Genomic DNA, 14,333 nt, shown 5'->3' on the forward strand with positions numbered 1-14,333 from the left:
CTTTTTGCTGCAGTATGAAATAAAATTGCAATGGTCAGTAAGGGATGTCATCGCTGTACACAGATGTGTAATGAAATTTTGAGCCAGCAGTTTGTCGTGTAATTGAGTCTAAATTTAGCATGCAAGTGTCCCTACATAATGGGGCAGGTTGCGCCTATACCTCATTTTTATTCCTATTTGGAGCTAATAAACATCCATTTTTTTAACCATCTTCTCTTCCCTAGGATGTGTTGCCTTACATTGTTAATAATATATAATATGTGGTAGTTGGGGCTGCACAGTGGCGCAGCAGGTAGTGCGCATGCCTCACAGCAACAAGGTTCCCAGTTCGATTCCCAGGTCAGGTCTTTCTGTGTGAAGTTTGCATGTTCTTCCTGTGCATGCGTGGGTTCTCTCCGGGCATTCCAGCTTCCTCCCACAGACCAAAAACATGCTCATTAGGTTGATTGGTGACTGTAAAATTGCCCCTAGGTGTGAGTGTGAATGGTTGTGTGTTTGTGCCCTGCGATCGACTGGCGACTAGTCCAGGGTGTACCCCGCCTCTCGCCCGTTGACGGCTGGGATAGGCTCCAGCACCCCCCGCGAGGGATATGCGGTATAGAAAATGGATGGATGGATGTGGTAGTTGTTTTATATATATATAACATATATGTTAATATAGTGGAATTATAAAGCCTGCTTAATGATGAGTTACTGGCAATGGGCAAAGAAGATGCAGCACTTGAAAACTTATTTTGAGGCAATGGGTCACTTGAGGTAAAGTCACACCTGCTGGCCACAGAAAAAAAAAAACATGTTTTAGTTTTACTGGGTAACTGAGAAGTTCTGGTGAGGTTCATCGTACTGTACAGATGGCAGATCGTGGTTCTCCACTCACAAGAACCATCATCAGGTGCTTCGCACTGGAAATTTTGAAGGACGCCAGGCGGAAAAGCCTGGTTAATGCTGAGAGGGCCCTAATGCCTGGATCAGACTACACGATTCCAGCCCGATTTTGAGATGATTTTGTCTTGGCCGACTAATTACCAGTGTCGCGGCTGATCATAAATGGCAATAGGACGTCTATATTCGTGTAGTGTGACATGCTGAACGCTCTGTGGTGCCCGGTCTGGGATGCCTCACAACATCCAGATGAAAAGTTTTTTTTCTTGGCTCACCTACTGTGACATCTCCCGCAACATGTTCCGGAGCACTGACCAATCAGGTGCTTTCTGCAGAGTGCAATCAGGACAAACATGGCAAACAGGAAGAGGAGAGATGCTGAGGTTGCCGCTGTCGGGTGGGACAATGAAGGAAAAGTTCACTGAGCTGTGGCATCGGTACCCCCACCTGTCTGATGTTTCCTCAAGGGAGTACCATGACCAAGTCTAATAAGACAAATGTTGGCAAGAAATAGAGGAAGCACTTCATCAGCCAGGCGAGCAGCTGGCTGTGCCCTCATAACATTATCCTCAGTTCTAATTGCAGGAATATGCTTATCATCACTTGAGTAGCATATAGTTAGCCAGCTAATAACTCCAGATTGAAGTTTAAAGTAGCCTGTTTGCTACTTGTAGAATAAATAACTATGGAAATAAAATAACTATATGTGAAATTTGGTGTACTTGTTGTAGTTGTTATCCAGATGCTACCCAGTAGATGTATAAATAATGACCAAATGGGCCTCTTGCATTTGCTTTAATGTTATAGCGCACGGAGCAGAGTGTAGATACACTTCTGGGACGTTTCTGCACGGTGGAACTGCACTCGTTGACGAGAATGGCAGCAGTCAGCTCCATCATATGCATCACGGATGTTAGGTGCCCAGTGGACATTATGGATTTTGTTTGTTTATTTTTATTTTATTATTATTATTATTATTTTTTTACTTCAGCAAATATTTGTGATTTTCACCTGCAGATGAAGATAAAGTTATTTGCACAGAGCAATTTGCAGTAGGGATGGGCTTTATTTTTCATCAGTTTGTGGAAGCCGGCTTCAGATATTGGTTCACTTCCACGAGTGGCCAGCAGAGGTCGCCAGACCGAAACAAACATCCTGTTGTTAAGCACAAACTAGCATCACCTCAGTCTTGTTGCAAGGCATGATGCTGTTTCAGTGCATAATCTAATGTTTAGGACACGGTTCAATTTAGTGTCATTTGTAACTTTGCAGTGACAAAATCAAGGCAAATAAAGCTGCTTTCAAACTTATTTGCCATCTTTATCTTCACCACCTCACATTATTCACATATGAGTTGGCAACTGCAAACTACATATCCCATGTTCTTTGTGACAGATAAGCCTATGTCACATAGCTACATAATGTTGACGGTGTTAGTGGATGACAGGCCAGATGTAGGATTATGTGAATGTGGATTCAAATCTGTATATAGTTTTTACGAGTTTCTGAATATGGAAACAGCACACTGATACTGAAGAGCAACAGGTTCAGCCGACGGAAGCGTCCACCCCCATACACAGTGCAGATGACAGTGCAGATTAGTGGGTACACAGTCGTCACAGTGTGACTTCATTACTCTCTGTGCTCAATGACCCACAGCAGTTTTGTTGATATGGTCATTTAACCACGGCCACACATGCGTAAAAATGCATAAACAATGTGGTTCAGTATTTTTCCATCATGAGAGATTCATTACAAAGCAAAACAGATATAAGACATAAAACAGTTTGTTTGTTTTTTTTTTTACTTCTCACACTGGGTCAGTTTCGCATCCATGCACGTTCAGACAGTTTGTTTTTACATTAAAAACCAAAAACAGAAATACCATGGTTTTTCATTTTTCGTTTTGAAGAAGGAAAAAAAGGTTGACCGCTGATATGAAAGTACAAGTAAATAGATCAAAATAAAAGCCATGAGGATATGGTCATATCGTTAGCGCGCTAATGTGCTAGTCACGACTAGCATTTGACTTTTAACACACAATGTTTTTGTGAAAAAATACACACACAGAGGTATATTTACCTTGTGCAGGTTGAAAACATGTCCATGACCAATTGGTAAAATTCTTCATCCACCAAAGTAATGGGCATAATGTCTCTCCAGCAGCTTTTACATCCTTTGCTTCCTATCTGTAGTCTAACTAGCACTTGGCTTCACTCTACGGGGTTCCCGCCCCTCTACCTTTCCCATTGGCCTGATGAATTGATTGATTGAACAACCAATGCAAGTTCGTCCTAATACTCTACAGTTGTTAGGCCTAGGCCACAGTTTTATGAAGCTTCTTTGTTTTATCTTCATTCTGTAACTTTGTACTTAGAACAACTACAAGTAGGATATAATAAAATACTTGGTTTGATGGCAGTAGTCACACTTGGTGTCCTGCCATGCTTGAACTGCACTAAGCATAGCAATCAAAGTCTAGTTCAATGAATCAAGCCAGGCAGTAATGCAAACCCACAATGACAGGATGAAAAGGATTAAATACACATGTACTCGTAAGTCAGTCAGTCAATGTCTGTATGTCCTGATAGCCAGCTGCATTTAGGTGTGCATTAGTATAGATATCACGCCATTAAAAATAATAATAAAAATTCTACTTTCTGTTTTTCTTTGTTCTTCACCTCATGAGCATATGCAGAAATATTTTTTTTATTTATTTTTGTCTTTTTATTTTATATTGTGCAAAAGCTACCAAACTTAGTTTGGAGTTTCATTAACAGGGAAAATCTGCAATAAGCTGTGTGCCTCCTCACGGGCGCGTATGATGACTGAACCTTGTATGTAGGTGAACTTCTCCTGACAGATCACATCTGGCGAGTCCTGTCAGCTCTTTTTTCAAGTCTTTCCTAAAACCTCACCATAACCCGCTGTTTGATTTTGACTTGTACGTCACCAAATGCAATGGGAACGTTTTCCACGCCATTAAACCTGATTCGTTCCAGTTTCGCCCACAACTCCTCCGCCACCGCTCCCCAGACTTTCCAAATAAAACGGATCCAGCTGTGTGCGGCTGTGCGCCACCGGTGCGTCACACGGCTCCGCTGCTCGGTCGACGGGCACACTACAGCTTCTCAGAGGGAGGAAGAGAAGGAAAGCTATCGGTATCATGCTGCTGTCGATACCTTTGACTTTATGCTTGTTGTGGGCGAGCGGCTGCGCGGCGCGGAGCGGCGCGGTGATCCTGCGGGACGCCATGGAGCGCAGTCCGCTCAGTCTGAACGATATGTTCCGAGAGGTGGAGGAGCTGATGGAGGACACCCAGCACATACTGGAGGAGGCTGTGGACCAGGTCTGCGTCATATTTTATCCATTCATGCAAGGGCAGTGTTGTATTTGTCAGTGGAGAAAGCTCTTGCAATTTATCTGGTAGCCTGTTTTATTATACATCTAGTTTATTGTAATGTTGGAAAGAGTCAGTGTCAGTCTGGGTCAAGTCACTGGTCAGCTTCATTTTGACTACCAGGCGTAGGTATGTGTTGCAACGTTACACATAGTTTCCATGTCTGCTTTATGTGTGAGAGACACCATGCCTGAATACTATTAATAGTTCTCATAATGAAAGTAGCTGCCCAAAATGTTTTCAAGTCAATTCAAGTACAGGTAATACTGAGCAACTTTACGCCCATATGGCTTATTATGGCACTATGCATTATGGCATTATGGCATTATGGCATTATGGCAATTATGGCACCCCTCATGGCTTATTTTTATTTTTCTATTCTCTTTAATTTTTTTTCTTTCTTTCTTACCCTCTTTCTTTGAAATGTATTTTCTATTTATGATTTTAATGTATTTTGATGCTTCTGTAAAGCACTTTGAATTGCCTGGTGTATGAATTGTGCTATACAAATAAATTTGCCTTTGCCTTTGCCATATGTGTCACTTTAAACACCAGCTTCTTTTTGGCATCTGCTGTAAGGTCTGTTATTTTTGCCTGGAATTGCATTTCAACAAGTCTAATAAGTCTGCTGATGTTTCTGCGCCCGGTTTTCGTGAACAACTGTGGAGGTTTCCCTTCATGTCATCCCAGAAGTAGAGGTTAATATCAATCAGTGGATGCTGTGTATCATCAAACTGCCTTTGGTTATAGCCACCTTGAGGATTCATACCCCCACCCCCATATGGAAATCTGATGTGTGGACATGATGGAAATGCCATGTGCTTTATTCTTCATATATCCTTACATTCAATCCAACAGATAACTACTGAGAGTGCCAAATTTTCTTTAATGTCACTGGATCTGCGTCCCAACTACCACAACGAGACGAAGAAGACGATAAAAGACGGAGACAGAGCTGTTCGCGTCCTGGATAGAGCTGACAAGGTAGGGCTTTCATCTTTTCCAGGTAACTTTCTCATAGATGGAGAAAAGTTTTTTTTTTCCTTTCACATGAATAAAACACAGAGCACCACTATACTTGCTTTTCTATTTGAGGTCTCATGCAATGTGTCGTTGTTTTTGCCATTTATAGGAAACTAACAACCAAACAGGAGAGATTCATCTTTCACACGTCCACACGGAAACCTCTGGCCAGTGGAACAGTGTGGACCACGTGAGTCTTCTGCCTTCCTCGTCTTTGTGGTCAATGTGGTCAAGCGTTCTTTTCCGATCAAGGTGTAGCTCTTACGAGACTGTGCTCTTTGACTGAATGACGTGTTGCGCCTGCTCATCCAGCTGATAGCCTGTTGACTCAGGATTGCGGAAACAGGAAAACATTTGGTTTTCAGGCAGACCACGAAATCCAACTGCCCCAGCTTCAGACCAAATGTTTCTCTTTTAGAGGTGATGATACAAACTGTAAAGGAAGTCCCTTGGAAACACAGATAACAGCTTGAGTCTTTATTATGTTTTATCGCAGTCCACTGAACATCCTCATTTGTCAAATTATCGAGAGCATTTACTTCAATCTAATGCTTCTACATTAACAATTTCACTCAGTTTTGTAAATATTTATAGCGCCTGAGAAGAGACAGGGAAGTGCTCTCTAAAACTGTGCCTGTATTGTCTCAACTTGTTTTATAAAGAATGAGATCATCCAGCAAACACATCTACCATATACTTTTCATAGTTTTAGCCAACAGGAGACCAGATGGATTGAGGTCATTACTGCTGCTTGCCGCCTGTTTTGCCATTTTACTTTACAATGGTGGTTTTGATCTTTTGCTTTCCTGGCAGCTGCACAGAAAGTGGTTATGTTAATAGAGTTTGCTGCTGGAAAAAAAAACTGCCGGGGAAGCAAGTACGCCCGCAAGCCAGGCAGGGTAAGGTCTGCTCTTCTAAAATGACTAACTGTATAGAAATTTCACCCTCTGCATGGAGTCACCCTTGAATCACAGTTAAGGAGGTCACAGTAAAGTTGGTTGATTCAGCACATCATAGAAAATACCCAGTAACTTCTTTTTTTTCTGTGATTTTAAGATGAAGAGACATCTGGGAGAAAACTGGGATACATGTGGTTGAAATGTTATGCTTTTAGATTTCTGTAGTTGGGCAGTTAGTAGTACTGTTGTTTTAGTGGGATTTTAGTGGCTGGAGGGTTTAGTTCAACCTTGGTCTCAACCTTTTTAAGGCCCCATCAGATAAAATGTTGGCTAATTGTCCTCCCTGAATATTAATGTTGATAATCATTCTGTGTTGTATCATTAACAAAGCATGTCATGATTGCCAAATAACAGATTTAGGGACAGTTGGAATGTCGTTATCATTAGTTTTCCAGGGAGCAAAGAAGTCACATGAATAGAAATGATATTTTAATGGTGTTAAACAAATTCAAAGGTTAGAATTTTGACAATCAAACTTTAATTCGATGATAAAATGAGCTAAATTGCTTTGAAAGTTAGTATGAAAACTGTGCTTGGTGGTTCTCTGTCAGTTTCAGCCGTAGTGCATCTGAAGCCATCAAGTCCAAGAGACTGCAGTACTTAAACTGCGTGTGGAGGACCTGGATGAATCCCTGTTCAATGGAATATGTTGTTGAGAAAGCAAAAAGAAGCAGCCAGGTCTTCTCCCGGAGAGCCAGGTAACGCTGGGCATGTTTGACCCACATGCTGCCCCAGCCAGAAGTGCTGAAAGCAGCTGGGCCTCGTTGTTGCCCTGGAAGTCGACAAGATGAATAGCTCTCCAGGACGTCACGTCTGCGTGAAAAGGCTGCACTAGTGATATGGGAACATCGAGGTTCAGGATTTCCCTGAAGCGGATCTCCATGTTGGCTCTCTTGTAAATCTGTAACCATGGTGGTAACACAGTGTTCAAGGTGACTCCTCGGGAGAAACGAATGCTTTCAAGAGGAAGAAACTCTTGATTTCTTCCATGAGGAATATCAAAGAAGAGAGCGTCCATCTTCCTGAGCTGACACAGTAAACGCCATGTTGATGAAACTTTATAGATGATGCTCTGATGTTCTGTTCCCATGAAGGCAGCATGAAGCTGTGCTTCAAACTATCCAGTTACAGAAAACTGACAAAAACAATGAAGCAGAGAATTGTTGCCATGGAAATTATACACAGCTTTGTCTTGTTACATGGGTGTAAACCATGTAATGAGACAGAGCACAAAGCTGTCCTCATGGTACAGGAATAATTCACCAAATGGGTGGAGGTCTCTCCCCTCCCCAATGACAAGGCTATAACTGTGACTGAGGTGGTCACCTTAGAGTAGGTGTGTCATTATGGAGCAGCAAAGACACTGCGCATCAACCAAGGCCAGAACTTTGAGTCCAAAGTGTTCCAGAAAACATGTAAGCTGTGCTTAAATGGGGTCTGTTGCTCAGTGAGTAAACTATGTATTTTATGGGTCTTTGTGGAAGACAGTTTAAAAACATGTTTAAGTCCCTGCTGGACTTATGAAACTAATAACAGCTGTAGTCATCTGGCATTTATTGAGATAATTGCTGGTTATTGTGGGGTGCGTGGCCCATATTTGTAGTTTCCAGTGTGTTCTTTTTACATATTTTCCGTTGTATTTCCAGTGAGAGCTTTATAGAACTGAATGTCTCAAGCAGAAGACAGTGTATTCACAGGGAGAATGGAAAGTTTTAACATCAGAGGCACACAGGTACACAGCGAACATGCACACATTCAGAAGAGAGATTCACAGGGGATAATGATGCACTCGCTGGCGGAGATGCGGCAGATATGCTCGAGTGTCTATCATTATGAGTGACCTTGTTTGATAACAACTGTTAGCCTCTTGATCCTGTTTCTGACTTTGACACAGTCCAGTCAGCCTCAATAATGCATGCTGTTTCAGGGACTTGGCTCTGTTCCTCTGCTGATTTCCCAGAGGCAGCACACGAAAGATAAAGACAAAAAAAAAAAAAAAAAAAAGTTCAGTTCACAGCAGGCCAGTGCTGTTTTTGGCAGACGCTGTTTCCTCTGTCCACTGGAAAAGAGTCGAACTAGATCTCAAATGTCTGAGTAGCATTCCAACATTTCACAATAAAAGCCCAACTACACTAGTCATGTGTATTCTGAAGGAAAATCCGCCCTAAAACCCTCAAATTCTTTTAAAAAGCAATGTGGATTGCACTCTGTATGTTGTCATCTGTTTTGTTGCGTGATGTATTCAGTGTTCCAGGAGATAATTGGCAAAATAAACATGATTTAATATCACGTTTATATATTTGCAGCTCAACTAAAGTGGAATTTGATGGAAAATGTTTCAGAGATGCAAACGTTGGGGTTTGGTCTCAAGCGTTGTGTCATACAGTGAAACTGGGAGTTGTCACATCATAGGTGGTAAAGACGCTCATGTCTTTACCTGTAGAAGCCATAATAGAGAGCAGTCACACTTGGCTTTTGTACTTCTTTGCCATTTACTTTTGATCAAGAAATGCTTCATCAACAACCTACGAAAGAAATAAAATGTAGAGGAAGAGGAGTGAAAATTCTTGAGATTTAGCCAGTCTGTACAATTCAGATTTCACTGATGTTGTCCATCAGGCAGCTTCCATGGAGATGGACTGTAGCTGGCAGAGGGACAACTTCAGAAACCATGAACCACTAGGAACCAATTAAGTGGGGGTGCATCAGACAACTGTTACTGTGAGACAGGAAAATGTAACCCAGATGTCATATATGGTGGCTTACATATGGTATTTTAGATGAATACAATTATTTTGAAAATACAAATATTTTGAACACTATTCAAATCAAAAAGTCCATTCAGATTCAATTGCTTCAGATCAAAGCTTTTGTTTCAGTACAACAAGGCAAAGGAAGCTAATGAACGCTAAACCTGCTGCACAGTCGTGTTCAACTCACTTTTTCAATGTGCATTGTAATTCCGTGCTCTCTTACTGATGAGATATATAACTCTTGTCATCTCTCCACCCAGGAATGCATGGTGGATGAGGACTGTGGTGATCTGAAATACTGCCTGTATGAGATAGAGAATTCCAAGTGCCTCCCCTGCATACCGACAGATATGGTGAGGATTCAGTCGCACTGTATTCTTTTGTGATTACTTGTTCGGTTAAAGCTGCTCTGATCAGTGTTTTCATTTCCACAATGGATCAAACGGCTACGTTTAATGTGAACGCTGTCGCTAACAGTGTCGAGCCCGCAGAGAATTATCACATGACCCGTGCTGTTTAAATGGCTTTCAGCTCATTGTTTTGGTTTCATGTAAGCTAGCTACCCCAACGGCTCCCATAAACTGACCTTGCCCTACAGCGCGCTACCCGCCAAGCTCTTAACGACAAACAGACACAGTTAGCGTCTGGCTGGTGAAATTAATGGAGCATTTAGCTGCTAAAAACCACATAATTTTTTGCAAGCATCAACTCTATCACATTTCTCACAAATTGTTTGCATCTGGTCACAATTAGCGTCTTTGGCAAAATTTCACTTAAAAGGATAAAGAGTGAAAGTCTGCTGGTAAAAACTAACAATGAAGACTTTATCTTGGCACCGTTTCTGCTCCGTGCCATAAAGCCAATTCCCTCTGTTCTGTACAGAAACCCAGCAGCAGAGTTTGCACATGATGTGACACACTGCTACATAATGCTGAAAAGTCATTTCAACATGGATTATCATGATAAAATGTCTCAACACACAGAAAATCTGAATAACAATGTTAGCTGAAGTGTTAACCCTGTACAGTAGGGCAGCATTAATAAGTCAAAGGTCAGAAATATCTAAGTGTTATGAATCCACACATGAAAAACCAACAATGACAGCCAATGACCATGTCTGCTTTACATACTCATTTGCATATCCGAATGTATGTCCCCTTGTAGCCCTGCACTCAAGATGAGGAGTGTTGCTCAGATCAGCTGTGTGTGTGGGGCCAGTGTACAGTCAATGCCACCAAAGGAACAGAGGGAACTATCTGTCAGGGTCAGAGTGACTGCAGGCCGGACCTCTGCTGTGCCTTTCAACGAGGTGAGACACATCATGCTCCCATCAGAGGCCGACCCAGAAATCAACAACTTAATCTGACTCAGTTAAAGCCGCACTTCACATATTTAGTATAAGAGCTCAGATACACGCTGTAGGGTATGTTGTTTTAAGTCAAATCCGTTGAGCTCAGGTCAAATCATTTCAGCTCATACTTCTTTGCATGTCCCTCAAGTAAGCTTGCATTCTTCCCATCCTTTTCTCTGTAATCTAACTTTATCTCATTTTTATGGAGTATGCGTTTTTTTGTTTGTTTTTTTTTCCCAAGGATGACAATGGAGGAGTCATGCTATTTATTTAGTCATAGCGAACAGACTTTCTTGATGTTGCACCCAAAAGTTTAGGCTTAGGGGCATGGGGTAGTCATTCTCCATGATTAGATGAGTCTGTTGCAATCCTAGAGAAGAAAATGTTGCCTGGAGTACACCTGTGCATCACTGCAGGACTGTATTAAAGTTCAACCACTGGAGGCCAACAAAAACAAAATCTTCAGGGTGTGTTAAGTTGCAGAAGTTAAGTTGATGAAGGCCGTCAAGTCTCAAATGAAAATACTAAAGAAAATATCAGAGAGGATTAAGAGTGGAGGGCCATGTGCACTCTTCAATGTGGACTGTTGTTTTTTCTCTTTACCGCAGTCAGATGAAATAGCATACATACAGTAGAACTGGTCTGATTTTGAAAGTAATAAACAGTTTTGTTTCACATAAATAAATTCCAAATTAGCTCCTTTCTCACTTATTTCTGTCATCTGTTAGTAATTCAGCTTGCAGCTGAGTTCCAGATGCTTCACTCTCTGTCCAAGAAGATTAAAACAAAACTGAATGAAGACATTCATGGAAAAAATTTCTTGTGTGTTCTTAATCTCTGCAAAACTGGGCCTGAACATCTGACATGGTCCTCATATGTTTGGTTTGTGTGTAACTACAAGAGTAATGTCAGCAGTGACACAGCGGCCACTGCGGCTGAACAAGCAAAGCCAGGACAGTGTCAATGGTTTTCTCTGTGGTGCTTCCTCCAGAGCTGTTGTTTCCAGTGTGTAATCCCAAACCAGAGAAGGGGGAATCCTGTTGGAACTACCCAAACCTGCTGATGGACATGCTGGCTTGGGACCAGGAGGGTCCCCGTGACCACTGCCCCTGTGCTGATAACCTCCAGTGCCAACCTCATGGGTGAGGGCAAGCAGTTTGCTTTACATTTGCACTTAAAATATATTGCATTACTGCAAATGTTTTGTTTCCTAAATTCCTTTCTTTCCCCCCACACACAGACGTGGATCTGTTTGTGGAGAGTAGTACTGGAGATGGACAGAACACGAGGAAGATATACGTAACCCTGTCCAGGAGCTATATTAACATCCATACTGAGCACTCACCAAACAACGGCCCACCTGCTGACCAACACTTTTTAAAGGAGTAGGATGTTGTTTCAGGAAAGGACTTGCACTGTGTTATTTATGCCTTATTACCAATGTGTATTATATATCATGAAGCAAATAAAAGAGCTGTTTTTAGTTTTGACTGAGAACCAAGCAAAGCACAATTGTGGTATTTTCATATTCACAGATAGGTTTAATTCCTTTTTGCAGTGGAAAACTACAGCAAAACACAGCTTTGACCACTAGAGGGCAAGCTTTTATCTCTTTTCTGTGTGTCAGGAAGTGGACCTTGAGAAATAACACACATACACGTAAAGTCAGAGAGACACGTGAAGGAAATATTCAGGATGAGGCTGATAGCCACATGATCCCAGGACAGACTGATACACACACACATACACATGCAAAGAGTAGAACTGTAGGAAACAAAAAGGTCTTTCACTCGCATATTAAGATTCATCTTCAGTGTTTTTCCAGAGAGAGACTGAATATCTAAATGTGTCTGTCCACGCTCTGATGCAAAATTATAGGCTGCTTTTCTTTCCTTTTTCCTTTTCTTGCAACCAATGACGCTTACTGCTGGCGCCCTATTGTTCTTCTTCTTCTTTCTTATTGCTTTTATTATTCTCTTTGTCTTACATTAGATTGGATTCAACTTAACTGTCATCGTGCAACACAGAGACAATGAAATGCAGTAGTGACAACGAAATATGGTGCATGTTGTCCTGTTTTCGACGTCTCTTCAGAAACTGTTGAGCCAGTTGTCCCCAACTCAAGTCAGGATCATCTATGGACTTTGCAGTTGTTTTAACTGTCATTGTATTGATTAATACATCAGTCTATTTTGAAATGATACATTTTTCAGAGCTATGTCTTTAAGTTCAATTTTACATTAACGTTCATAAATCAGATTTGGCTTAAACTACTGTAACCACCATTGGGGCACATGTTTGGATGCTAGGTCCATGCTTTGCTACACAGTCTTGGGATATTCTGCCACTAGGGGGCGCCACAAATGCAAAGATTTTATATCTTGAACTTGGCCGCTTGGATTCGTAGGGAATTCAGTTAGCATGATCTAGGGGCATGACTCAGCTGATGCATGAAATTTGGTATTGACTGATTAAATTGGGTATGGCTCATTACAACTAATCTAAACTGCTGTGCTTTTTTGAAGTTTTGTGACATCCCTCTCTCTCTGCCTTCAGCTCCTGAGGTTGGGGTGGGAGTGGATGATTCTGTTATTAAATGTTAATCCTGTTTAAACTTGTTCCAAACTAATTTCTGTCAGTTATTTTGTTATTTCTGTCAGTTTAGGTAGTACCACAGTACCCATCAACCTCTTTCTATAGTAACTCATCAGCCAGAGCTTTGAAGGTCCCATATTGTAGACAGTGACATACCCATATCTTTTTTGATTATATAGTATGCCGAGATGCAATATAAAGAAAGTATCACAACACTCCATCAACACGTATTCAGAAACTTTGCCTTAACATGAGCCGTTGGGACTTCTTTAAGGTTGTAATATCACAACTATACAATCACCGGCATCATCCAAAAACAAAAACATCTGCAGAGCTGGTGAGGAAACATGGTGGGTGGTGCCTGTTCAGGCCTGTCAGAGCTGATCAGGCACTGTTAGCGCAGACTGGGCTTTTCAGGGCCAGTCTTTTGTTGCTCCTGTCCCAACTTGTTTGAAACGTGTTGCTGCATCAAATTTAGAATAAACATATATTTACAAAAATCAATGAAGTTGATGAGGTCAAACATTTAATATATCATCTTTGTGCTGCTGTACTGTCAATTGAGTATATGTGAAAAAAGATGAGCAAATCACCACAGTCTGTTTTAGGACTGTTTCCTCACTTTTTGGATTCAAGGTTGTAAAATTCTAAACAAGACCTATTGCGTGAGAATGCATCCTGTTTAGGTGGGTTTCCTCTGGATATGCTGGTTTCCCCCTGCCTGAAAAGTGTATATTAGGTCCTTGCTCTCAAGTCTGGATTTCCAACTGTGCATACCAGCAAGCGCAACCTCACCCCAAACCCCTGGGGGCTTCAAATGTCCCAGGTTCAGTGTGGTGCAAGTCAATGGGCTTTGGTAATTTTATTGCAAATTTGTATGGGAACGTGCAACAACCAACTAAACTTGGGTCCACCATTTATCTAATTTTAAGGCGTTAGTTTCATCCTGGGCCAGTTGGTATTATTTCAGCATGAGGTAAATAGGAGCCCATCAGCAGATGTTTGAGGATTAAATCTGCTATGGACACGGAGGCCATGATAACTATAGCTGAAACGTAGATTAAAGGTAACACAAGTTGAAAGAAGATGTCAGAAAGTCTGCAAGCTGGCTGAATCGTGTCAGGTTGCTACATCTATCTAAAGTTTGCCGACACTGGCTAAAATTATAGCCACCACAAGCTCTTGCTTATACCAGCTCAGTAAGGCTGTAGCTGCAAAGCCATTTAATGTCTTGAATTCAGCAGGGGTGGGTCTTCCGATCGTTCAGGGGAAGAATGTGTAATAATTCCTTCCTGCAGGAATAGGTCTGACTTTAAACTAAGCGACCGCATGTTCTGGACACGCAGCTCACTATCACTAAAGCATGACAT

General features: G+C 41.6%; 1 protein-coding gene across 1 annotated transcript; it reads left to right on the plus strand.

The window, feature by feature from the left end:
• The first annotated feature begins 3,842 nt into the window (after nucleotides 1-3,842).
• Nucleotides 3,843-12,995, plus strand: dkk3b (dickkopf WNT signaling pathway inhibitor 3b). Its single transcript, XM_070972492.1, has 7 exons — nucleotides 3,843-4,231; nucleotides 5,141-5,266; nucleotides 5,415-5,495; nucleotides 9,278-9,370; nucleotides 10,182-10,326; nucleotides 11,360-11,510; nucleotides 11,609-12,995. The coding sequence occupies exons 1-7, from the start codon at nucleotides 4,049-4,051 to the stop codon at nucleotides 11,631-11,633; spliced, it is 804 nt and encodes a 267-aa protein (XP_070828593.1). The 5' UTR covers nucleotides 3,843-4,048; the 3' UTR covers nucleotides 11,634-12,995.
• Nucleotides 12,996-14,333: the final 1,338 nt, after the last annotated feature.

The sequence above is a fragment of the Chaetodon trifascialis genome, chromosome 10 (genome assembly GCF_039877785.1).
Source record: "Chaetodon trifascialis isolate fChaTrf1 chromosome 10, fChaTrf1.hap1, whole genome shotgun sequence".
Taxonomy (NCBI): Eukaryota; Metazoa; Chordata; class Actinopteri; order Chaetodontiformes; family Chaetodontidae; genus Chaetodon; species Chaetodon trifascialis.